Source organism: Rhinolophus hipposideros (assembly GCF_964194185.1).
Source record: "Rhinolophus hipposideros genome assembly, chromosome: 18".
NCBI lineage: Eukaryota > Metazoa > Chordata > Mammalia > Chiroptera > Rhinolophidae > Rhinolophus > Rhinolophus hipposideros.
The window spans coordinates 50,044,416-50,071,249 of record NC_138064.1 but is presented as its reverse complement, the minus strand read 5'-3'; the positions used below and the strand labels follow the sequence as shown (position 1 = coordinate 50,071,249).

The following is a 26,834-nucleotide window of genomic DNA, read 5'->3' as shown; positions in this document are numbered from 1 at the left end:
GGGTAGCAAAGGCAGCTAGTGAAGAACTGAGAGCCTCAGACTTGGGCAGAAGAGGCTAACCTTGGCCTCGTTAGTGGGCCAGGGAGCAAGTCTTCACAGAGAATTCTTTCCCAACTCAGCACATTTTGGGCAATTTGATAGATAACTCGTCATCTCCCTGTTGACCTTGATAATAGGCCTTCATTATAGTAATTTGTGATGAATCAATTGAGTTTTAAATGACTTGCTTTGTTCTCTACCCCCTGGTCTAGCCCTCAAATTCACATTGCTCAAACTTGGACCCACATTTCCTTTCTTGACTCAAATTCCACTACACACTCCCATGTATACCTATGTTCTACCCATATTGACAACTCTACTTTTGTTCCTAAGTACTGATACCAAATACCAACGTCATGCCCTTGCTCTTGTTATTCTTTCTGCCTGCATGTTCCTTCCCCTCTTTCTTTACTCGCTCCACAGCCCTTTTCTATCCCCAGGATTTAATTGCTGCCTCTGCAAACCGTTGTTGAAATCCTCACAGACCTCTCCATGTCTCTCTTCTGCTGTACCCTGGGGCTGTGCCTCTGCTCTGTGTGTCACCTGTGCCCAGCAGTGTCTGGCACCATAGATAATACGCAGAATCCTTTGTATGCAGAAGCCAAGTTCAATCAATGTTGGCAAGATTCATTGCTTTAAAATCCAGATGAATTGGGGAATAATCGTATTTGAAGGGGATTAAGATGTAACGACATCTTGCCTCCCCAAGAGCAGTGCTTGAGGCTTCTCGGCCCCTGAAATGTAGTAGGTAGTTAGTGAGTGTGCACTGAATAAGAGTGTTCTCTTGGATACGGGAAGGACAGGGCCTGGTGACACCATAGGATGGAGCAGGAGGATGCGAAAGCCCCGCCTGGCAGGTCACAGGCACAGACAGTTATAGGTGGAGATAAGCACACAAGAAAGGGGAGTCAGAGAGCAGGAATGTGGAATAACGGTGAGAGTCAGATGGTCTCTGACCGCTGGGGCCTGCGGCTGGGCTGAGGGAGAGTAGGTGAGTCTCCAGGCAGAGAGATGGCAGGTGAGAGGAGGGTCCCAGTATTACAAGCAGGTTAACAAGCAGGGCACTGGTGGAGGACCTGAGGCAGAAGGAGTTAAAACCACCTGGGATCTGACATGACAGCTAAGTGGCAGCAGAGATGGATTTGAAATAAAGGTTCTGAAAAACCCACATCAGGACTCAGCATAGAGGCTGGGCCCAGCGCTGGGTCTGAGGTCGAGGGGCCTGGGATACCACTGCCAGGAGTGGAAACCGGCCGGCCAGATAAAACTGGCTTCCTAGCCTAAAATAACAAACACACAGCCAACGGTTCCCACTGCTCTCCTGTGACGCTTCTTAAGAGTGACATCTAGGGGCAAGTGCCTTGTAAGGCTGCTCACCAGGCTATCTTCTCTGTCCAGATGGGCATGGGAAGGTGCTCTGTGGCTGCCCTTACTTCTCGGCTTTACCTGACACACACTTGCTCAGTGTCTACTGTGTGCAAAGAACACCTTCAAAATGCTTGTCTATACAAGGCCAAACGGTCCATGCGTCCTGAAAACTATCCTATACTGAATGTGCAGGTATGCACTGCAAGTCCTATTCTTGTTGTATGGACTGCTGCTCTCACTGGGGAACACAGGAAATGTTTGTCAGTAAGGAAATCATCACAAAAATGTGACTACACCTCGTATGACACATATTTGTATTATTTAATAAAATATTAGATTTCATAATTAGGTTTACTTCCTCTTCTGATATATAGATATTTAACCTGTACCCTGAAGGCTTATCGATGTCCAGGGGATGGTAGTTTTCAATCTGTGCTATTACTACTTCGTAACCTCATAGAACACAGTGTATTATGGGGAAGGAAGAAAGCCACGGGGGTAGCTGGTCTCATGCACCTCCTACCGATGCAGGCGTTGCCCCTCCACCTTTCACTCCTTCACTCCCCAATACCTCCTGAGTGCTTGTCTCAGGCCCCACACGAGGGATGCAGGCCAGACACTGCCCCGCTGCACAGAGCTTACTCTGGGAAGGGAGAGACAAACAGACTAGCACAAATAGTTACACGCTGTGACAGATGCTGTGAAGTCAGCATGCAGGGGGCTGTGGCAAAGAACGCAAAGGTCCTGGTGCATTTAAGCGGGGACCTAACGGGCACTGAAGGGCGTTCCAGGGAGAGGGGCTGGGCGGTGGCACAACTGGAATGGGGCAGATGTGAGGATGGCCACCGTGACCTGAGTGAGAGAACGTAGGGAGAGTGCCATGGGACGGGGGGCGGGAGGGGGGGACAGGGCTCCACGGCACAGGGCCTGTAAGGCAAGATTAGACACGTAGATTTTAGTACAGATGATATGACAAGACGCCACTGAACAGTGTCAAGTAAGGGAGCAACACTGTTTCTGTTTCTTAAATTCACTTTTGAACGAAGCTCTGATTAATTTACAATTTTCTAAAAGACCAGATACTTCATAGAATTGAAAAAACAAAAAGCGACAAACATGAAAATGTTGACTGTTATTTTTGGAAGATGGGATAATGGGTTTTTTAGACCTTCCTGATATTTTGCTGGCTTTTTCTTTTTTAAAAAAGCACTTACTACTTTTAAAATTAGGGGAAAACCCCACATTCTTATATAAAAATAAATAGGAAGTCAAATTTAATTTGCCAGTGATATAGTGTATTTATATGTAATATGGGTTCTATAACTGTTCAGTGAAATTTAAAACAAAGTGGTTCGAAAATAAATCACCAGTGGGCAAAACACTGTTTTTCTTTTTTCATCTCTTCAGGAAGGGGGAGATTTTTCTAAGGAAAATTGATTTATTGAAATTGTCCTCATTGAAATATATTTGTTTGGCAGCCTGTGTGCCAGATGCTGCTCAGAAGCTAATGGACATTCTTGGGTACAAATGGTAGGCCTTGGTTTGGTGTCTCTGTCTGATTATAGTTTGCTCCTGAACTCTCCCTATTCTCGAAATCATTTATGAATATGACCCTGGGCTAAACTAGCTACCCTGGAAAGAAAGGTAAAATAAAGGACTGCTTCAGTTCCCCCAACTTGCATCCTCCGGCCACTCCCTGATTTTTAAGTCTTTTCTGGAGAACGTTCCTCTCATCCTGAACAAAAACTGGGTCAGCATTTTCCACCCTTCCTAACAGGTATTCAAATGTGCTGCATGCATTAATTAATCATATCAATTCAAAACTAGCGATTCACGGGAAATGAGAACACCTTTAATTCAAAATGTAAATATATACAACATTTCCCTGCTTACCTAAAAATGGCAGCTTTATTTTACAAGATCCGGAGGTGCTATTTAGAGAGTTTAGAGATGTGTTCCCTGAGCTTGAAGGAGTTCATCTCAAAAAGGGAACACAGAACTAAGAAACAGAAAAATCCTGTTGAAGACTTAGTAGGATGTAAAAAAGTTTTGTTATAAGGTCTGAGTTAAATGATGAAGAAAACTTGCCACTCATCTTTGTCAAGCTAGAAACTTTAGAAATTCCACATATGTATAACTGTACACATATATGTATAAGTGTTTAGCTTTTTTCCTGTTGTGAGTGAGGGTGGGGACAGTGCAGAGAGGATGAGCAGACAAGGGGGCAAGTAGAACTCGGATCCCACTTGCTCTTTCACCAGAACAATGTCACTTTTCCATGTTTTACATGTTACATGTTGTGCTGGAGATGTCATTTCAGAATGAACTTCTCAACTGAAAAGTTTTCCAAGTGTGAAGACCAATTGTGATGTATCTAACAAAGGGCTCTACTGTCTATTGAGTTTCTGCTATGGTCTGGGCACTGGGCTAAACATTCTACATATTTAATTTAAATGATCCCTAAAAAAACACATGAAGTAGGTCTTAGTATTCCCACTTTATAGACGAGGAGACTGAGGTTCTGAAAGGATAAATAATTTGTATCACATACACAGCAATTAAGTAGCAGGGCCAGGATTCAAACTCAAGTTTGTCTGCTCCAGAGCCCATCCTTCCTTCCAACCACAATGCCATGCTGGATCTGTTTAATGCTCAAAGCGCATATATGCACAGGCACTTAAATAGTATGCAATACTCCAAAATGTAGGTCTCTCTATATAAGTATAATAAAATTTATAAAGGTGTGTTTCTAGTGGTGTACACTGCCCAGATGTCACTTTAGTGAAAGAGGTTTTAATGGCTTAAGACACCAGCTTTGGTCACAAAGGAAGGAGAAATACTCCCAGACTGAGAGGACAGCTTGTACAAAGTCTCCCTGCAAAGATTTCTTGCTTTGGGTGGAAGCTGCTGGAGGGGAGGTAACCTCTGCTTGGCCTCCCCACACCCCAAATCTTTTCACTAAAGAATGTTCTGAAACTTAAAACAACAACAAAGAACACTAAAGGCAAAGTATTCCTGAGATTTTAGGGGTGACATGGCACTCTGGGTCTTTGGGAATGCTGTCAGCAGCAGGACAGATGGGCCATCAGTCTGGGGAAAACCACCAGCACAAAGGAGGGGAACATACACACAGAAACAAGGAGAACCTATTAGTGAAGCCAAATGCCTTGTGTCTCAGATTCCTTAAATGACAGTATTGCTGCTGTTTGTTCATAGCTAGTCAGATAAGCCCCACCTCTAGGAGAGGAGAACTGATCATTTTCCCTCCTTTAAATGGTGAAATTCTTCCAGGTGTGTGTGTGTGTGTGTGTGTGTGTGTGTGTATGTGTGTGTAACATGGTGAAATTCTTCCAGGTGTGTGTGTGTGTGTGTGTGTGTGTGTGTGTGTGTGTGTGTAACAATTGTTCCCTTCCAGGAAGTTGTCAAAACATATGATTTTTAACTTTAAAGGAAACCAGGACTGAAATGTGTCAAATCCCTGGAAATAGTCTGAGACCCGGTGCAGTTTACACAGAAAAATACACACTGAAAATGCTAAGACCGTCTGGCCACAGAAATCTCAGTTTCTCTGACAACATTCCTGGAACTGTGGGAGGGTGTCCTGTAATCACCACAGCGAAAATCAGCCAGGAGAATAAACAAGGTTTCAAAACAATACAGTCTAGTTCCTGTTCCACTGAACTTCAGAAACCATATTGCCTCCTCAGGGTAACACAGACTCAAGAAGAGACTCAGGTAAAAGTCTTGTTCCTGAAATGCTGAGTGCAAATCAAGCCATGCTAAAGGAGGGGGCTATAAGGCAAAGGGACTTATAAAGTAATCACTCGTTCCCTCTATTGAAGTGCTTTGTGTTTGTATAGCTATAAAACCGTATATCACAGTAGTAATTACAACTTCTCAGAGTTACTTTCATTCACAGTTATTAAATTTGCAAGTGTGAAAATTTTTACTCATTGGGTATTTGAAATACTTGATAGCCAACAGTGGATGTAGACCAGGAAGGGATGAAAAAAAAGATAGAATGTGAAGCTCCCAGGGAGCTGGGCAGATGCATGGAGGAGCGTTACAGGTCAGCAGTACAAGGCGCTGCTCTTTGAAGGACCTGTAGTCAAGCTGACAAGAGTTCAAATGAGACAAGGGACTCTCTTTTGCAAAAATGAAACAAGCCCACAGTGGTCTAACAAGAATTCCTATTTTAGTAATTTGATAACTACACACCTGTAGCAAAAATCAAGAGAAGTTCACAATTATTTAAGAGTCCTGAAAACAGATGTAAACCTTAGATCTTCTAGGCAACGTCTTAGATAGATAAATACTCAGAGGCTACACCTGCTTGCCAGGCACTCTTTCTTAAAGCTCCCTCTTCTGTGTCAGTGTCATCCTGACGTTCTAGATTTGCCAGGCCCACAGATTGCGGAAGACTTTTACTTGCTGTTTGGTTTTTAGTGGAAGGATTTCTGAGAAGCCTCATTTTGCACTTGGGGAAGGAATGGAGGAGATGGGGAGGAGGTGGGGTGGTCATGCCAGACGGGGTGGGCAGAGGTGAGAAGAGCCTCAAAGTGGAGGAGAGGTGGGGGCAGCTGTGAGCTGCAGGTACCATCTGGCTATTGTTCACAGTAGGTGATCAAAAGGGAGGCCAATTACCTGAAATTTCTGGAAGTGGAGGCTCATCTTCTTTCCAGAAGTTCCCATCACAAACAGGAAGTCTGGGGTTAGCACAAATGGCACTCTCTCTTTATTAATGCCCAGGAAACTTTTGTAATTCCCAAGAATGTGCCCAAAGTCAATATGAAATAGATTTCCTTAAAAGAAGAAAATGTCTGACATCATTACACTGACGTAAGTGCTCGTAACAATACTCTTGTTTGTTTATTTCTTGAAACATTTTTTTAAGTTGGCTGAAAATGAGCTATCTTGGGCGAGAGAGCTATTTTTACACTGTTTTATCAGCTTGTGCTATTTTTCGTCTTAGCAGGTGTGTGTAGTAGTAGCCACAAAGCACTCTTTGAACCAAGTATGTATTTTTATCCTTCCGGTGTTCTTTAAATGACAGCCAAATGCCATTAAAAAATTCTCATCTCAGAATTATTCATAGAAATATAAATCAAAACTCTCTGGCTAATATGTCATTATAATGCCCAAGAGTCTCATGCCCTTTGTGTAACTCAGGATTGACTGATGTTTCACTCTGTTTGGGGGAGGGTCATTCACCTTTTCCTTTTGAGTAGCATGATAAAAATCAATCATTTTGAATCTCCTTTGGGTCGATTTCTACCACTGTCACCATCACCACCACAATTACCATAATCTCTTCTCATTTGTATAGCCCTTTATCACATGTATGATCCTCAAGTGCATTGTCTCTTTTGATTCTCATGGAGAATAAGTGATTTTTTCCAATATGGTACTTTTTCCAAACTCTACTCTTACATTGGTCCAATTTTTTTGGGAAAAACTCATGGCATGATAGCCAACACTAATCACTGTGACCAGTGAGGTGAGGTAGGTAAGGAAGGGACAGCATTTTAGATTTAAGGATATCTACGAGTTCTTTTGGTTACTTCTTTGCAACATCTGATACAGTTGATCACGCCCACCTTTACTAGCTTCTAAGGTATGACCCTATGGTAGCTTTCCATCTACTCTGACTTTTCCTTTTTAAGTCTCATTTCCTGCATCTTCTACCATTATTCACTCCTGGGTGATCTAGGGTGATCACAACTTCTGTGTCCCTACACAGACACACACACACACACACACACACACACACAATAATAATAATGACTTCTAGATATGTACTGCAACCTTGGACTCCATTTAAAAATTACTCTATGCTGGGAGGAGGTATGGGGAGTTAGTGTTCCATGGGTACAGGGTATCAGTTGGGGAGCTGACAAAGTTCTGGAGATGGATGGTGGTGATGGTTGCAAAGCAATGTGAACACACTTAATGCCACTAAACTATACACTTATAATTCATTAAAATGGTAAATTTTATGTTATCCATATTTACCACAATCAAAAAGAAATGACAATAGATAAACTTACCTGTCTCTGTGATCATAATGTTGTCATTGTGCCGGTCTCCTATTCCAAGAACAAAGGTTGCCACACAGTAGCCGGCACAGGAATACACAAATCTCTCCACTGCTGCCTGAAACTAATTAAAATGCATCTGAATATTAGTTGTGTTTTAACTACAAATTGCAGCATGAATCTATTACAGATGACTTCCAAAAAGACAATATTCTGGGAACCATTTTCAGAGAGCAAGTGAGTTGTGCCTGATTTCATTAACATTCTCTCTATGAAGTGTCAACTTCTTATTGCTCTACTTACTGTAGGTTTTAGGTGAAGATTCAAGGAATCACAAAAGCACAAGCAGGAAACAACAGTTAAAGGGCAATAGTAATTTAGTCAAAGGGTTCACTTCCTCTTTACACATCACTTGCCAACAGTTATCCAGAAGCCATGAAAATTTCTCCGTGATTGGTGAACATTTGTTTTGCTCGTGACCACTTAAAAGGATACATGGGGTCACGAATCCACATATATAACAGATTAATAATTGCTACTAATTACATTTCCTCCCCCAAAGGCTGCTAATCATGCAAACAAGAAATGCTAATCCTGTGCGGCAGAACTTTAAATGACAGCTAGACAGCCTACCACACAGCTTGTGAATGATTCAGCAGATGTACTTCCGAGGAATGGTGAAACCGACAATTTCAGCATCCATAATTTACCATTCAGATCAGAGTGCAGTGGTAAGTTAGAAATTACTTTATGGGATATGTGGTATTTCCCAGGTAGGAAACAATTTATATATCGTAACTAATTTCTTTTTGGCTGAACAACAAAAATAGACCATTATAGAAAGTGCTAACAAATTATTCCACAGAACTGAATTTTATGCAAAGCATGCCTGATCATCAATAGAGAAGCAAATTTTCATGGAGTTCTGAACAGAGTGCCTGCCTCTGTTTTATACAGATATGTGAAGCCCCCACGGTGGGCCGCATGAGTAAAGGGGTTTCACCAAAAGCCGCAGGAGCTCACCTTTTCTTCAATAGGGCATTTTTCTCTGAGCCAGTGATTCAGGACTTCATCTTTAAATGCGCCCGTGTTGCCCACTGTGCTTTGCTGAATTTTGGCAATAGTTGTGGCATCTTTCACGATCTCGATCATTCCTACAGGGGGAGGCACACAGTTTGATGCAGACTGGGGACTAGGGCCTGACCAGGAGAAAGGATGGCTATGTCTTTGCTGAGTGGAGGGCAGAAAGCTATTTTTCATGTTCATGCTGTTGGTTTTCTTAGGAGCAAGAGAAACAAAAGGAGAAGGATATGGAAATTGTGTGGGACACGCTTTCAATATCCCTGATGAAAAAAGGAAAAGGGTTGGTTTCGAAAGGTAATAAGGAAGAGCTTTTTTTACGTACTGAGTATATCCTTCCTTACTTGGCAACCTGTGCCTTTTCCTTTTTTAAATTACAGGGTCAAATGTAAATGGCTTTGTACACTTCTCAAATCGGAAACTTGAATAAAAATATGTTTGACTGAAATTAAAATGTTAAATGTTTGTAAAAGCACCTAAGAGGAGAATATGCAATAGCTATGATAATGTGAATTCTGGGATATTAAAATAAGTGACAGATCTTTCTATTTTTAAATGTTATTTGCGAGGGAAAAGTTTAATGTGCAATGAAAAAAGTTCAAGTTTAGAGGTGGAAAAGTAAAGAGGAGGGAACAAGTTCTTACTAACATCATTTCCATGTATAGTCTCAAGGTTTGAATCATGCATTCATGTATCTTCAACATATCCATATTAAATTGAGAGTCACATCACCAGCCTTGGAACACGTTCTTCCTTTTTATATGGATTATGATTTTAAGGTTTTAGTTACTAAATGCCTACACTGAAGGAATTATGATCCTTTAAAACTAGCTGAGTGGTATATCCATCTCCTGAGGTAACCACATACCTATTTTGTCACCAGTTGAAATGCAACCATATGGCAAGAGGCACAGATCCAAAGATTCAGTCTCCCAAATAGACTCCATGATTCGTAGGATCTGGGCATCAAAACACAAAAATATTTCCATTATAAATGTATATATTTCTTCTCCTTTAAAAAAACAATTGTCTTAGCTGGTAAGACAAAATATATAAGGAAACATAAAATACATAATTAACAATTGTACTTTTATTTATCACCCTGGTAGGCTAAAGATTCCCTTCCTTGGGAGGCTGTTAATTTTGGTCCCTGAGATGTACCTGGGGGGAATAAATAAATGGATTTCTTTTGAGGTCTTTAGCCATGATTAATTTATTCAAATGTTCCACTCTAGTTATGTATATTGTATGACAATAAAAAACAGTTCCACTCTAACACTTCTATATGTTTTTATCCATAAGGCACTCTTGGGCTACACCCAAGACAACAGTAACGATGATGACAGCTAACATTTACTGAATGCTATTTTATTTATTTAAAACATTTTTTTAATTAAAATTTATTGCAGTGACGATGGTTAGTAAAATCGCATAGGTTTCAAGTGTAGAACATCTATATGGAAGATGCTCAAAAAACATACATACATTTTAAGAAGGGAAAAAACTATTAAAATTATAATAATATATACCAATAACAAAAGATGAATACAAGTTGTGTGTATACATTTTTTTGGCACCCGCTGTATATCACATTGTGTGTTTACCACCCACAGTCAGTTCTTCCAGCACCATATATTTGACCCCATTTACGCTCCTCTACCATGCCTGAATGCTGTATTATGTTGATTATTTGCATTAACCCTATAATATGGATGTGATAATTATTTCCATTCTGCAGATGAAGAGACTAAGGCCTAGAGAGCTTCAATAACTTGTCCATATCTGCCAAGCAAAGTGCCTTAACAACAAAACAAAGTACATAAAGGTCAAGTGCAAACTTTCCCTCAAAATGAGAGGAAAAGAGTTATGTTTTGTGTTTTTGAAGTGCCCATCTTCGAAAAATTCAAAAGAACCTGTAGATTTATTGGAAATTTAATAAACTTTCAAAGGTTTGAAGGACTTATTTTTCTCTTTTTATAAAATACTATTTCCAGGACAATACACATACCATTCTTGAAAAGAGAGCAAAGGGTATTATTGTTTTCGTGTTAGAAATAAGTAAAAACAGAAACATAGAGGGAATTGAGAACATAACCAGTTTTTAAGTACTCTACATTTAAACCATTGCGGTTTGCCTATTTTAAACAAGTCATATTAAATATTAGAAATTATGTTACCTCTACAATGTTGAACAACTAGAATATAGAGAATATTACTTATGGATTTATGAAGCTGAAGTTCATCCAGAAATGTTAGAAAATATAAAATTGATTAACATTGATACCTTCACCATTCACCTGGTCTAGTAATCTGTTCACTCTTATTACCTAACTGCGTGATATCTCCAATCACCCATCTATTCATCTTCTCCCTCCTTCCTATCAAATCATTCACTTGAGTTTATGTGGGTGTGTATCAAAGGTGACCTGTCTAAGGAGAGAGCACCTGGGGGAGGGGGAACAATGTGTATGAATAGGAATCAGGTAGATGCGAGGGGGTAAATGTGTTTATATTCCATGTTACCATGCCAGGAATGGGGTGCATAACAAAGGCTAGGTGAGCGAAGTATATGTGGCTGTTTGGGAATGCTGGGCAGGCATCTTCTCAGGAATGGACAGAACTGTGATGCTCACTAGATTGTGTGGCTAATGGCCCACGACCATATGTCCCCCGTGAAAACTATTATGTCATCTTTGATCACTGTTCAGCACACAAGATAAGAGAATGGGAATAGGGTAATTAGAAAGCATTTTTTTAGCTCTAATATAGAAGTACTTTTTCAGATAATTAAAAAACAATTCCTTCACAGTAGCATACCTGTAAAATAAGCATGTCTTGGCGCAGATCATCACCATGTTTAAAGATAATTCCAATTGTTTCATTTGATAGAGCTGTAGGGTCAGCACATTTAAACTCAAGCCACAGGGGCTTTTTCTTGGAGGCCATCACTTTACACTTTTCAACCTGTAAGGAAACAGTCAAATGTTTTCTATACACAATAAATACACATTGTGGGGACATACATCCTCTTGCAAAGTATCACTATAAACAACCATGATGAAGTCCTAGTTGGAAAATGATTTTTAGTGATTTGGGTAAAAAATACAGAAAATGTTCTCACAAAACCTGAAAATGCTAGTGAGAGCAATTGAGAACGCTTAAACCAGTGGTTCTCAAAGTGTGTTCCAAGGAACCCTAAGAGTCTGTAAAGGTGCTTGAGAGGTGTGGCAGATCTTATCCTCTGCATGCTCCACTCCCATAGGACTCTGGTACTCCTCCGTCTCTTTAATATAGCTTTGTATTAAAGTTGACCTCCTTCTAAGATTTAATTTGGAAAAAAGAATTCTACTGCTACCACAGTATCGAAACACTATTATTGTAAAACCAGAAGCAATAGGCCAAATATAAGATGAAATTTAAGAGCAGTAAATGGAAATCCAACACTCAGGTACACCTGCACTCTCCAAAAAGAACCCACATATCTAAATAAATTCAAGGAAATTTGGGGAAAATGTGGCTTAGCATTCACTCACTTCAAAAAAAAAAAAAAATCTTAGTTTTAGCCAAAAGTGAATTCACCATGGATCAAAATGTGATGTGGTCTTTTTAAAAACCAAACACAATTTGAAGCTGTACTAATATATTATTATTCCTGTCAATCCCTTAAGTGCGTAAGGACAGTGGGTAGTGTGTACTTTGGCTATAGGGCCAGTTTACTGCTAATTGGATATACAGTGGTACCTCGGTTTTCGAACATAATCCGTTCTGGAAGACCGTTCAAGTTCTGAAATGTTCAAAAACTGAGGCATGGTTTCCCTATAGAAAGTAATGCAAAATGGATTAATCCATTGCAGACCTAGAAAATCAACCCTTAAAACTGAAAATTTAGCATGAATTTTACTATCTAATGATACTATAGATTCATAAAATTTACGGTGTTCATAAACCGAAATGTTCTTCAGCGGAGACGTTCGAAAAACGAGGTACCACTATAAAATTAAACGTGAAGGGAGGTACTTACCTTTCTATCCAGGGGAATCATCTTCCAAAAGTGAGGTGGAATAAAGAGTTTTACAGACAAACAAAATATGACAGAATTTCTTGCCAGAAGACCTGCACTATAATAATATTAAATGCTGAAGGAAAATTATGCCACATGGAAACATGGCATACAAAGTAATGAGGAGTATCAATAATGGTAAATAGGTGGGTTAATATAAAAAAAGTTTCACCTATTAAATCTGTTAAATGTATTTTTAACTGTTTAAAGCAAAAAGAATAACAACATATTATGTTTATAATATACTATGCAGAAATTAAAAGCATAACAAAAATAGTATAAGTGGTGGGGCAGGTTAATGGAAGCATACTGCTGTAAGATTCTTATACACACATGAAATGGTTTATTATTTAAATGTAATCAAGAGCATGTGGTATTGATGTAAGAATAGATATTTAGATCAATGGAATGGAATAGAGAATCTAAATACATGCGTAGACCCACATAGGTATATATGGTTAGTTGATATTTGACAGAAATAGTGCCAACATATTTAAATAGGACAAGGACAGTCTTTTCAACAAATGGTGCTAAAAAAATGGATATTCAGGAAAAAAAAAATGAAACCTGATCTTTACCTCACACCATACACAAAAACTAATTCAAAATGGATCAAAGACTTAAATATGAGTTAAAACTATAAAATGTCAAAGAAAAGTATTTATTACACTGAATGAGGCAGTATTTCTCAACTTGGGCACTGTTGACATTTTGGGCTGAATCATTTTTTGTTGTGGGATATAACAAAGTATCCCATGCATTTTAGGATATTTAGCAGCATGCTTGGCCTCGACTCACTAGATGCTAGTAGCATTCTCCCAGTTGTAAGAATTAAAAATATCTCCAGATATTGCCAAATGTCCCTTGGGGGGGGTGTGGGTGTATGTGGGAGGGGGTGGTCACCTGGGTTGAAAATTACTGGATTAAGCAAATATTTCTTAGGACACAAAATGCATGAGTCATAAAAGAAAAAGTAATAAATTGGTCTTAACCAAAATTAAAACCTTCTGCTCTTTGAAATACACTACTAAGAAAATGAAAAGGCAAGCCACAGACTGGGAGAAAAATAAGATAAGGATTTGTATAGATAAAAGATTTGTATTCAGAATATATAAATTACTCATAAATAAAAATAAGAAGGAAACACATTAAACAACAACAGATGAGAACAGAAACATCTCAAGAGAAGATGGAAAACAGGCACAGGAGAAGATGTGCAACATCATTAGAGACATGCAAATAAAAACAACAATGAAATACCACTTCATAGCCATTTCAATGGCTAATATTAGAGACTGATGATAACAGTGTTGGCTAGGATATGGAAAAACTGGAACTTGCGTACACTGCTGGTGGGAATGTAGAAAGGTACAGCCACTTTGGGAAAACAGTTTACTCAGAAAGGCGAATGAAAAACAAACTGTGGCACAGCCATACTCGGTCATCAAAAGGAATAGATTGATACATACAGCAATATGGATGGATCTTAAAAGCATTATGCTAAGTAAATGAATCCAGATACAAAAACTACATACTGTTTGACTCCACTTCATGAAATTCTAAAAAAAGGTAAAATTACGTGATAGAAAGCAGATCTGTTGTCGGAATGGGACATGGAAGGAGGAAAGTACTAACTATAAAGGGATATGGAAGAACTTTTTCTATAACACTTCTATGGAAATGTTGTATATCTTGATTGTAGTGATAGTTATATTGTTGTATACATTTGTCAAAACTCATTGAACTGTATACTTAAAATGGACAAATTTTATTATGTGGACACGTTCCTCATGAAACCTGATTTAAAATAAAATGGGTGAGAGACTGCCTGGTGTTGAGATTTCTAGCAGCGGGTGTTTAGAGAAGGGTTTGACAGGTATCTTAAAGACATAAAGACCACGGGGAGACAGCAACGTGATACCTACCACTAGCGCTCCTGCTTTCAGTCCAGGGTCATATGGAACTCTAAAGCTCTTGGGCAGGTTCGAATTCTGTAGGTTTTCAAGCTTTTGCTTAAGTTGTAAAACAACTGTAATTGTCAAAAGCACATAAGAATTATGTGAGTTCAAGAAGTTACCAATATTACCTAGAACATTTCCTGAGGCCACCTCTGTTCACCAACTTCTATACATTTGGGCTTGTGTGGAATAGGAGAAAGGTATGCTTCTGTCTTTGAGGACCTAACCATCTGAGGTGGCAAGATAAGCGAGGCCTATTGTCAGCAAAACAACCTTATTCATGCGTACTATAACAGGAGACAGAAATGGGGAATAGATATGCGATACCGAGACAATCAGACAGAGAAGGATATTTTAAGGGTAATGCTAAGGAATCGATAATGCTAAGGAACTGAATTTCTTTCCAATATGTGAAATTTCAAACTGCCATGTGATTTGAGGAACAGACCATATTAAATGGATTTTGGTTAGGGTCCTGTAAATTCTTTTCAAAAGAGGAAGTTAGGCTGTGTGGAGAGGATGTGACAACCTCAAAATTCTAAAGGCAAATACATAAATTAAAAATTACTCCCTGGAACTGACTCTGGGTGGTGAGCACACACTGTGATATACAGATGATGTATTATAGAATTGTACACCTGAAACCTATGTCATTTTACTAACCATTGTCACCCCGATAAATTTAATTAAAAAAAAATACTCCCTGGATAACAGATAGACTGGAGGCCAGTACAAATGTTCCCCTTTCTTATGTAGAATAAGAATAAAAATGAGTAAGATTATTATTACCATTATTTTTTGGAAAGAGCATTATTGGTGTATTGGAAAAGAATCAAAGGGAAAAAGTGGAAATTTGAAATATTCAGAAGTTTAAAATACTGGCTGTGTATCTTAGTGAGTGTGTCTTATGGGCCATAGTGCTGGGTCTAGGTATACAAACATGAATAAGAGATACTCCCTAGATTCAAGACTCATATAGTTTACCAGACCGGAAAGATGACTATAATTTAATGCAGCATCAACCAAAACCTATGGAAATACAGAGAAAGAGTGACTAATTTTCCTAGGGCAGGGACAGGATTTCTTAGGGATTGAAGGTAACATTGGAAATGGCTTTAAGAGGAGGTGATATATATTTTTTATATGAAGCACTCTGAGATATATATGTATATATATTCATACATAATACATATGGAGATATATATATCTCAAAGATTTTAAATAGCTTTAATAATTCATTACTTTAAAAGACTGAAATTTGAAAAGTATATGTATATATTGAAAAATAGGGAGAAAATGTATATGTTTGAAAACTAATCTTTTTGTGTGTACACAATTATTTCTAAAAAATACATCTTACGTCTGCATAATGCTTTATAAATTTTTCAGAGTTTAATATCTATCATAAGCTCATCATTAAACATATATAATTAAAAATATATATATTAATTTGTGAAGAAAGGGCTTTAATTTGCTTGCTCCATGAAGACAGACAATTAAATAATTTGCTCTTCGCTGCCTTTAGGAGGGTACAAATTGCGTTCCAGAAGGAAAGAGAATCGCAGGGACAATGGCATTTGAAGATGAAAGCATTTGGAAGGAGAACCAAGGAAATACAGCTACAATACCTTGGGAACTGACATCATACTTTTCAGCAGAGAGTGATTTAATATCAATGGTGACTTTTTGTAACATCTCAATTACTCGGACTTGTTGGGTAAAGTCGTGCAGCATGGCTGTGCCACAGCCCCTCAGGTAGGCTTCCAGGATCACAGCAAACCTCTGCTGGTAGTGTCTGGACTGGGCTATCTCACTTCTCAAGAACCAAAACAAGAAGTGACCGATTCTTTTGTTCTGAGGGTGAGAACGAGAAGGTTGAAATTATTATGACTGAGGCTCGAGATCTATCAGCTAATTCTCAACAACTTTTAAAATGTCATGCTATTATCAAACTGGAAATACTTACTCTTAAACCGCGCTTCAGCAGAAATCTGGCCAGGGCACTGTCATGGTAAGGTTCAAATTTCACAGCCTAAAGGAAGAACACATTTGTAGGACAGCAGTCTGTGTTGGTTAATAAGGGAAAAGCAAATGGAGAAAAACTGGTGCTCTGTCTCAGTGTTTTTATGGTGAGGGTGTTAAGGATCTTCCCTGTCACTTAACTTCAATCCTTTCTTTTCAAGGACACTTTGGACCACTTGCTTAAGGACCGAGAGTAGAAGTGAACCACTTGCTTAAGGACCGAGAGTAGAAGCCAGAACACTTGACTCACAGTCATGTGCTTTTAATAACTTCAAAAGCAAAGACGGGAGGGAGGGCTTTTGCTCCCATTAAAGGCTCACTTGATTTACTGGAAGGATAGAAGGGAAAGATGGAGGCGGCTATAACACATTTATAGAAGTCGACGGTAAGGGAGGCTGTTGGCAAGAACACCGACAGTGCAGACAGAGTACATGCAAGGAGAATAATATTTGTTAGATGTGAAGATCCTAAAAATCCTATTGCTTCTCTTAAGATGTCTGTCTGGCATCTCACTGGCAAGTCACTGGGCTGCCTCGTGGGTTCTTTACTGAAAGTAAACAGCAGGCCTGGATCAGTCAGTCGATACAGAGCAATTACTACTGCCTGTCACGCTGCGGTCTATACAGAGTTTTTTGTCTGAAAATCTCTCATTTCATATGCTTCCTCAGGTTTTGTAGTGTTTAGTTTTCATATCACTTGGTTAATATAGAGATATCGACTTAGATGACAGCTCTATGGCTGTAGAAAAAGAACCAATAAAATGTGAAAAACAATTAAATCCTGGTGGGTGCGTGATATTTGGTATATCATTCTCTGTACTTTTCTGTGTCTGCAACAGTCCATAATTTTAAAAGCAGTCAGACTAACAAATATTGTTTGATTATTATAGATACATATATAAAGATTATAGGGCAGATGTCATATATAAATATAGAGAGAGGCTCAAATATCTCAGAGTATTTTCTTTATAAATAGACATGGTCTATTAGTTTTTCAGAAGGAACAGAAGAAATTCCCAACCTACTTTGTTTTAGGGTCTGGGGGCTTTTAGTGTGATTTACAATTCTTACTCTGGTTTTCCAGTTTGGAAATGATCAACAATGTCCTGATAGTATTTCAATTATCCCCATACTTTCCATAGGTGTGGTCAAATAAGATCTCAATTCTGAGAATATGGTTATTTCCCCACCAGTACTTCCTTCAGAGTGTTTTAATATTCTAACCTGAATGTGAGTCTTTTTGACCTTCTTTGTGTTTCACTTCTGTAAAGACAAGCAGATCTCAGCAAGGAGACCATTTTAATCAGGAATGAGTCATTTGGCCATCTGAAGATGTCTCAAATAGTTTTACAAATGACTACTCTTTTTCAAATTTACGACCACAGATTTAATGCTAATATTACTTGCTGACCTCTTTCATTGAAGCCCTTCCAAGAACTCTACTCATTTTCCAGTTCTTCAAAGTTTACTTTTGAAAATGATAATGTAAAATAATTCATGGTGGTCTTGAGATTTGGAACAGATTTCACGCAAATTTGTTTTATTTGTTATGGAGAGCTAGAAAGCTGAAGATACTTGGATTATTCTAAAGTTTTCATTAGTGTTATGCCAGTATCTGCACTCAGGGGCAGAGAAAAATATTGGATATATTTAACAGATGAAGGCAAAGGTCATGATTCAAGTATCTGCCTAATGGGAAGGTGAAAATTCAGAGTTACAGATGAGAGCATCCAAAATGCTCATCAGAAAACTCTGGGGCCTTCCTATCAATACAGATAATGATTAAACAGTTTAGTATCTAACACTTAGCCTGGCTAATCGTAATGATCTCAGGTCAAATATCACCTACACAGAACTGTCCCTAGCTTCTTCAATCTAAATTAAGTGTCCCAGGACTCCTATTTTCTCATAATACTCTGTAGTTTTTTCCCAAAGCATTCGTCACAATTTGTCACCAAATATCTGCTTGTATGTGTATCATTTAATGTTAGTCTTCTCCACGTACCACAAGTTACACCAGGGCAGAGACAGGCCCTGTTTTGATCACTGCTCCATATCCAGCATCCAGAACAGAACTCCTTGAATTAATGAGCAGTCTGCTCTTTAAAACAGCATCTCTATTCTAATTCCTTAACTTCCTCTTCCTTGTCAAGCAGCACCATCTAATTTGAGATTGGCAGAATGACCCCTCTTTAACTTCCTAAGAGAACCTTAGGCAAAGGACTTAGCCTCTCTTGGCCCGCAGGGTAAGGCATGAGAATAGGAGTAGAAACACAGTACTGAACCTGTCTAAAGAGAGGCTTTCAAGGTCCCATCCAGATCTGAGTTGTTTTTCATGGAGTGTGATAAACACGGTCAGACCTTTTCTCTCTACAACACACAATCCTGATACTGGATTAATGCAGGGTATCGGGAGGCAGCAAAAAGTGCAGGGCCTTGAGTCAGACCTCCTGGGTTTGAACTCCGGTCTTTCAAAGTACATTACTTAGCTTCTCTGTGCCTCAGTTTCCTTTTATATAAAATTAACTTGACCTCCATTGTAGTTATTGGGACAGTTAAATGGGATAATACACGCAAAGCATGTAAATCACTTGGCGCTTTGGCACAGGGAGCATTCCTTAAGTTGAATCTATCGTTAGTAGAGTAAATGAGAGCTAAGTATTCCCACAGGACCAGTTCTCCTAAAAAGAGGAAATATTAACATCTTCAAAATGCTTGTCAGCAAACCCTCAAGGACCATAAAAAAGCAAATGGAACAGTTTACTACTTTTTGAGGTGGCCTCATCAGATCTGCTTTGACTAATCATGATGTTCTGGACAAAGGGCATTTGATGACAACTGAATGGGGTGCCTGTGCACATGCAAATAAATTCCTGAGAAGAGTGCTCTGTTGATAACACAGGCATCCCCTACCTGCACCAGCTGTAGCAGGTAATGCAGAACGTCATCGTCCTCCAAACTCTCCAGTTTCTGAACTGCAATGGCTCTTACATTTTCATCAGAAAAATTGCAGTCCAGGAGTTGCATGGTTAGCCCAACATCCAAAGCACTTTGATCCCAGACCTCCCTTTTGGCTAATAGTTGGTATGTTTTGGCCACAATTTCTTGCTTTCCCCATTTCACTGAGCTAAATAGCTTAGGATATGCTTTTGGATGCTTAAGGCTTTCATATCTGAAATGCCAGAGCAATTCTTTGTCTTCTGCTGTGAGAGGGTTAAGTGGATCGGTGGCTATGATTGCCTCCAGTTGCTTCCGGAGCTGGTTGGGCATTTCGGCTCGAACCCGGTCCCCTTCCGGGTCAGAGGTGGGCCGATGCTTAGGCAAGGCTATTGGGTGACAGTAATTGTCCAGAAGAATGGAGATGGACATCGAGTTCTCTTTGTCGGGGTTGGTTGCAGACGTGAGCTTGTCTGCATTGAAGCTCCCTTGGTCTTCTCCTTTCCCGGATATCTGCCACATGTGCAGCACATATTCCCCGTGACGCAGGAGGAACCGGTGGTCTATCAGCAGCAGGTTCACGTAATAGAGAAGCTGAGCTTTGCCTTTGGACTCAGAACTGGGAGTCTCCGCGGAGGCCTTGCCAGATAGCGCGGGAGCTTTGCCACAGTAGATCTGGAGGTTCAGTAGCGCCCCTTTCGGTAGGTCTTTGATTTGGATGCTGAACTCCAGCCACACATTCCAGAGCACCTCCTCTGCGAAGGGCTTGGGGCTGGTTCTCCTCTGGCAAAGGACTTGCTGCCCGTGCTGGATGTTTGCCTCCACAAACACCGTGAGGTCAGCGTTCCGGGGCAGGACAGGGATATCAATGCCTCTGATTTTGACCCTGAACTTCCGGTCACAGTCCCACAAGGACACGGTGAACACGCTCTCATGGTCCTTCCCGTGGATGGTCAGCTGCTCATGGTAGCCTGTGACTCCTGTACAGTCATCCACCAGTGGCCACTCTTCTTTCCTTACCTCGTCCTGGGCTGGGTCCGGAGGCGTGTCAAGCACCAGGTGAATCTCCTCCCCATTCTTGAGGCAATGCCTCACCCACTGGAAGTTTTTGATGGGCGTTTCGCCCACCAGATACTCATCCCGGCCACAGACGCGCAGCACAAAGTCCTGTTCGTTTTGGCTTTCGGGGATATCCATCAGAGACTTCTTCTTGGCCATCTTGGTGAAGAAGCTCTGGAGGATGGTGCCTGGGGTGTCATCAGCCGAGACCTTGATGGTCTGGCTGGTGGTGCCGCGGTGAATGATGATGAAGATGCAGTTGTTGGTAATCTTCTTCAACAAGTACTCCGGGAGGGGCTTGGACGTCACCCAGGGGTGCATGGCATAGAGCCTGGGGTCGCGGCCCGCCACCTCTGCCATGCGCGGGGTGACCAGGCGGCGGCGTGTGAACTCGAGCTCGTCGTCGTGCACGTTGCTGACGTCGGTGACGTCGTAGCCGATGAGGGCGGTGAGCTGCCGCTGGAAGGCCAGCGTGTCCTCGGAGGGCGAGTGCCGCGGCACCACGTGGATCTGGCCGGGGCTCCGGCGCAGCACCGCCCAGTAGCGCAGGCAGTCCAGGGTCTGCACCACCTGGTACTTGTCGTAGATCTCGTACCACTGCCCCTTCTTCTGGTACAGCAGCAGGAAGTGGTCCGGGCCGAGCCGGTGGTAGAAGTCGGCCGCCACGCTGGTCTCCAGCGCGCGCAGCCACACCTGCGCCTTCATCTGCTCCACGTTGCCGTGGCTGGCCACGTGCAGCAGCGCCGTCTCCGGCGTCTTGCTGGTGCGCTGGCTGGTGGGCAGCACGAACTCAATGGGGACGAGCTCCATGGAGGACAGGCTGGCCGCCGAGCCGCGCGGCTTCATCCTGCGGCGCCGTCGGCGATTGTCCTCTCTCAGAACCACGGGCTGCTCATCGTTCTCCAGCTCCATGCCCGGCGTGACCTGGGAGCGGAGAAACACAGGGCTCTGTCACGGGGAAGGCACTTTTCTGTGAGATGGCAGAAGGCGTCACCGTAATGACGGTGACGTGCGCATGAGGATTCAGGGGCTTGGGTCGGGGCCCATGAATCCTGACCCCGCCACTTAGTATATGCTGACTTGAGACAGTAAAATGGTCTCTGAGCCTGTTTCCCATCTGTCAAATGGAGTACTAACTCAGAAGATGGCGGTGAGAACGAAGTAAGGTGCATAAGGGTGATGGTTAGATGGAGTTCAGTAATCATTCTCTCTACTTTTGTTATGTTTGGAAATTTAATTTTTGTAAAGGAGATATGTAAAGCACTCGTCTAGCACGGTGTCTGACATATTGTAATGGCTCAAAGTCAAAGTGGTCATTGCTCTTAAGCATACTGAAATGCATGGACAAGTAAAATAATCTAGTTAAAGGATGCAGTTCCAGTTTGCAAGGCGCACTGTGAGATGCTAAAACACCCACTTTGAACACAGGCCTTTGACTTATTTCCTCTTTGTTTAGTCTCACACTTCTCCTTGGAACCCAGACACCTTACCCAACCTCGCTTCACATACTCTATTTTCAAACTGTCTTGTGCAGGTAACTCTGGCCTAGTGCACTTCCTGCCATTCTTTTTTCTTTTCATTTTTTTTCTTTCTAGTTTAGGAAAGGTAGTCATTTCATTGATAAAACTCAGAAATATCAGAATTGGTAAAGTTGCAACCAAGAACGTTTGCAGATATTTAATATTTTGAATTATGAAATGTGTAAACATTCTGGCTGTCATTACTATATAAGGGCAGTGTCTTGGGGGAGTCACCCAAGGCTGCACTCTCCTAACAGGAGCATTCCGGTAATTTTAACGTTGTCCCATTTCATCCCATCTTTCTCTGCGTTAGACAGATGAAAGGAAGGATTTCTGGGTTCCAGTGACCTGCTGTTTGGATCCCAATCAATTATTTAACTTCTTTTTTGCTCTGATATTTTCATCTTTATAACGAGAATTCACAAGTTTCTTCTCAACAACTTATCCACTCTTTCCACAAATATTTAATAAGTACCTATCCTGCACAAAGCATTTAAGTATAAATGTGGCATACTGTAGTAAGAAACGTGTCAAATAATGATTAAAGTGCTAAAAATATTAAAATTGAAATATAAATAAGATTTTTATTTTAATATTTAGTATCACTACATTATAAATAATAAATTATTGACACAAAAATTAATGTTTCAGAAAATATCATTTACTTTCATAAGGGATTAATGTTAGTGAGACTCATAACTATTTATTTCCTTAAGAAATAGTGGAGCACTTGCTATATACCAAAAAGAAAAGCTTGATTAAAAGATAAGAAAGACAAGTTTCATTAGATTCAAACTTCTGTTCAAATCCTGGCTTAAAATTACTTTTAAACACAATATTCCTTCTTGTAAAATATTACAAAGTTCTACTTAGTAAATATATGAAACCAGCTGTCCCATACAACTGTCTCTTGCAGCTTAAAACATTCACTATTTGGTGTGTCACTACATTACAGAATAACTAACAGAGAAGAGAACTGTAAGATATATTAATATTGACACTATCTTGAAATAAAACAGGTCTGAATTTAGGCAACATACGAATGAATACACAGCAATAACTCTGCCTCAGTGACCTCAAAGAATCTTATAAGAGACAAGATGCAGAAGAAAACAGGCGGACTAAATACTCACTGCTTTCCGTCATGGCTGAGGCAATGAAGCGTTCTCCTCTTATGAGATGTTAGAAACACCGTTAAGTACAATGATGGCTAAGCATGCACTGGTAAGAACGCAAAGCCTGGCTGACACAGGCTCCTGTGCCCTCCTCCCTCTTCCTCCCAAACAAAAACAAAAAGAGACTGATGCACCTGCCAAGCTGTTGCCGGAACCTTGTGGACATCCACACATGTAGTTTGGACTAGGCAATGAAACAGACCTTCAGTGGCAGTGTCAGCTCAAGACCAGACAACAGGTCCAGATAAAAAAATATGCTAGCTAAGAAGGAAGTGTCACTCTTCCAAGTCAGACCCAACAAAGGGCCAAAAATAGAAAGGACAAAATATACCTGATAAAGCAGTGGAGATGATGATACTGAAGGATCATTTGTTTAATTTTTGAAGACAAAACAAATTCAAACCTACCCAGTGTGCCTCTAAACTCTTCCGCTTTTCTGGGTCCCCCTTCGTATCCAGATGCAGAGGAAGTGTTGCACTTACCAGGAAGGAAGTTTTAACCAAGTCGATTATATATGTGTGATTGCTCATTTGAAAAGTGTCAGAAATGCATTTCCTGTTAATAGCACAGAGAGTGAGGCATGAAAGTGAGCAATGTTTACCATATATGTTTTAAACTCTTTAAACTGGTTTTTAAAAATAATTGTGAGAGACTGAAATGAATTAACATTACATAGATCCAAAGAAAACTACAAATTCATGAGACATAAACGCATGAACTATTTTCTAGGTAGTTTTAAACAGAAGAAAAGGCTTAAAAGTCATAATATGAGAGAAACAGCCTGATAGGAAGCCAAATTAAACACATTAGTCCTGCAAAGCCCATTCAGTTAATTTTCCCTCACAGTAATTCAAATGATGGCTTGTTTATATGCTGTAACTGAGGGATGGGGAAGAGAAACCTAGTGATCCAGGGGCCTGAGTTACCAAGCTGAACATTTGTAAAGACAAGGCCTGGGAGCTTACTTCCTTAGCTTGGTGAGATAGTTCCTTGTTTTTTCATAGCATTCAGGGTCCAAAGTATCACTGGCTCAAACTGAAAGTACTGTGTGTGTGTGTGTGTGTGTGTGTGTGTGTGTGTGTGTGTGTGTGTGTGTGTGTAGAGAGAGAGAGAGAGAGAGAGAGAGAGAGAGAATGAGAGTTGAGGTGGAGGTTTACTGTCGGCAATGATTACAGACAAAATAGGAGGTTTTTTGTTTCAGGGGGGATAGACCGTCACCGGGATGTGGCTCCTGGCTGTCCTGGGAGTGGAGACCATAGAAAAGCATTCTAAATCATTTTGAGAGCAGCTCTGGATCTTCCAGGTGACCTCAATTCCTTCCAGAACCCCTAGGCACACTCAGATCTTGAACCAGTGCCCCGTCTCCTCCATTCCAGGGTTTTCTAGACTGGAGTTCGTCCTCCAACCTGGGCTCTCATGGGCAACAGCTGAGCCCCAAGGGCAACAGGTAGAATATCATTGGCCTCACAGTTTTCTTGGTGGTATATAATTTAAAGTTCTCTGATCTGTCTCCTTTCACGTAGGCCTCTTGGGTCTTAGCTTTCTAGCTGGCATCAGTAGTTAAACCATTAAATTCAAAGGGTTTATCCCAAATACTTAAAGGAGGCTTATCAGCACCCCAACATATATTTTTATGTAGGACTACTCCCTAGGAGGCTGGCAGCTTTAGAAACCTCCAAGCTGGACCTCTTGGTTGGTTCTGAGGGAGGGACTAAGGAGTCAGACTGCAGGAGCTTGCTAAGCTGTGCTTCTCCCAGTGTGTGGGACGGCTTGTGGGGGGGTGAGTGGGCTGGGTGGGGGTTTGTGTTGGTAGGGCTGACCACAGAGGGAACGTGAGCTTGGCCAGCTCTGTTTTCCAGACCATTCAGTAGGTTTCTTCCCTCAACAGATTCTTTCTCTGCCCTGGTTCAGTTACACCTAGGAGACCAAGTTCCAACCTGACGCCGCGTGTGCACACACATACATTATTTCGAACTACAGCTAAGTCGAATTATGCAAAGGTTGTCTGTTCTATGACTAAACTTGCAAATATGTCAGGCTTTATTGGTGGTTTCAGAATAGAAGTACCCTCCTCTTCCCCAAATCCTAATATAGCCACTAAAATTTGAATCTATGTAGTAAATATTCCAAGGAAGAAGTAGTGGCCAGTGTCTCCTTCCTCTGTGAAGATACTTCCTCTATGTAGAGGAAACTTTACTAGTTGGGGCCTCTTTTGTCTCCAGATTTTTAGGTCAGAAGACCCCTAGACTTCATCATTACGCTGTTTTTGTCAATACGTTTCTCTGTTGTCTTCTTTTTTAATCTTTTGTGAATCTCCATGCATCTAGCACCGTGCTTTGCATGTAGTATTCATACATTACATTTTAGTTGGAAAAAATACTGTCGAATAGTTGGACTTTCTACATCATATCCAACCATCACAGGAACGAGAAGATAGAACAGGTTAGAAAATAAGAACACAGAAAGATGTGTCAATGGTCAATAAACAGATTAAGAATGAATTATTTACTGTGAGAAAGACTCTTTGTGATGGCCTTCAAAGAGATTATTTGTGGTCTTAGAGAGACAAGGTACACAGATGAAAAAGTAAGATGTGCAACATGATAGGAAGTATATAGGCCAAGTAGTTGAAATGTATTAGATAACATTCATTATATACTCGTACTATAACACTTTACTGGAGGAGGTCACTTTGGGTGGGATATAAAAAGCTTCAAATATGCAGGGAGAGGCTTAGGATTTAAGGCAAGAGGAATCACAGGAAAGGTCTTCAAGCCAAAATGTGAACAAACAAAACCGTGAATGGATCAGTTTGCTGAAATGGAGAGTTTGTGAAAGACAACAGTGGGAGATATGGGAATGACATGGAGACAGAGGCATGTGCTTCCCAAACTTATTTCATGTCTTAGTACATGCAAATAGTAATAACATTTGCATGGCACACTGGGTGCAATGGACAGCTTGGGTTCCCCCAAAATTCATATATTGAAATCCTAACTCCCAATGTAGTGACATTAGTAGGCGGGCCTTTGGAGTGACATTAGTAGGCAGGCCTACTAGGTCAGGAGGGTGAAACCCTTATGAGTAGAATTTGTGCCTTCATAAAAGGGACCCCAGAGCGCTCCCTTGCTCACTGTGCCACATAAGGGTACAAAGAGAGTAGTCTGCAACCTGAAAGAGGGCCCTCACTGGAACATGACCGTGCTGGTGTCCTGAGCTCGGACTTCCAGGCTTCCGAACTATGAGAAATAAGTTTCTGTTGTTGATTAGCCATTCAGTCTGTGGTACTGTGTTATAGCGTCCGCACCAACTCTGATATCGGGCTAAAGTGAAAAGTCTCCTTGAAGCCTGAGGCAATGCCTGCTTCCCTAAGGGCCTGAACCCCTATGGGCCACACTGGTTGGGAAGCTGTGTTATTGGTTATTGTTCCTGGGTGGAGTAGTTACCTGACCCAGACGGGTGTATCTCTCAGCTTGAAAAGCTGAATCCATCTTTTCATATATTTTTTATTTTTTAGTTCAGTCTCAGATAGCTTATACAATATGAACAAAAATGCAAAGAGGCATTTTAATCTACTCTAAC

At 40.7% G+C, this 26,834-nt stretch overlaps 1 protein-coding gene across 1 annotated transcript in view; it reads right to left on the bottom strand.

The window, feature by feature from the left end:
- The window catches only part of PIK3CG (phosphatidylinositol-4,5-bisphosphate 3-kinase catalytic subunit gamma), a 32,255-nt gene extending 8,559 nt beyond the window's left edge, over nucleotides 1–23,696 (bottom strand). The window contains exons 1-10 of the mRNA XM_081079500.1: nucleotides 23,211–23,696; nucleotides 19,475–21,481; nucleotides 16,507–16,572; nucleotides 16,169–16,394; nucleotides 14,508–14,611; nucleotides 11,340–11,486; nucleotides 9,391–9,481; nucleotides 8,466–8,596; nucleotides 7,455–7,566; nucleotides 6,052–6,209 (exon numbers count right to left, since the gene is read on the bottom strand). Coding sequence (XP_080935626.1) covers nucleotides 6,052–6,209; nucleotides 7,455–7,566; nucleotides 8,466–8,596; nucleotides 9,391–9,481; nucleotides 11,340–11,486; nucleotides 14,508–14,611; nucleotides 16,169–16,394; nucleotides 16,507–16,572; nucleotides 19,475–21,469 — 3,030 coding nt within the window. The 5' untranslated portion in view covers nucleotides 21,470–21,481; nucleotides 23,211–23,696. The remainder of the gene's footprint in view (nucleotides 1–6,051; nucleotides 6,210–7,454; nucleotides 7,567–8,465; nucleotides 8,597–9,390; nucleotides 9,482–11,339; nucleotides 11,487–14,507; nucleotides 14,612–16,168; nucleotides 16,395–16,506; nucleotides 16,573–19,474; nucleotides 21,482–23,210) is intronic.
- Between the last annotated feature and the right edge of the window lie 3,138 nt (nucleotides 23,697–26,834).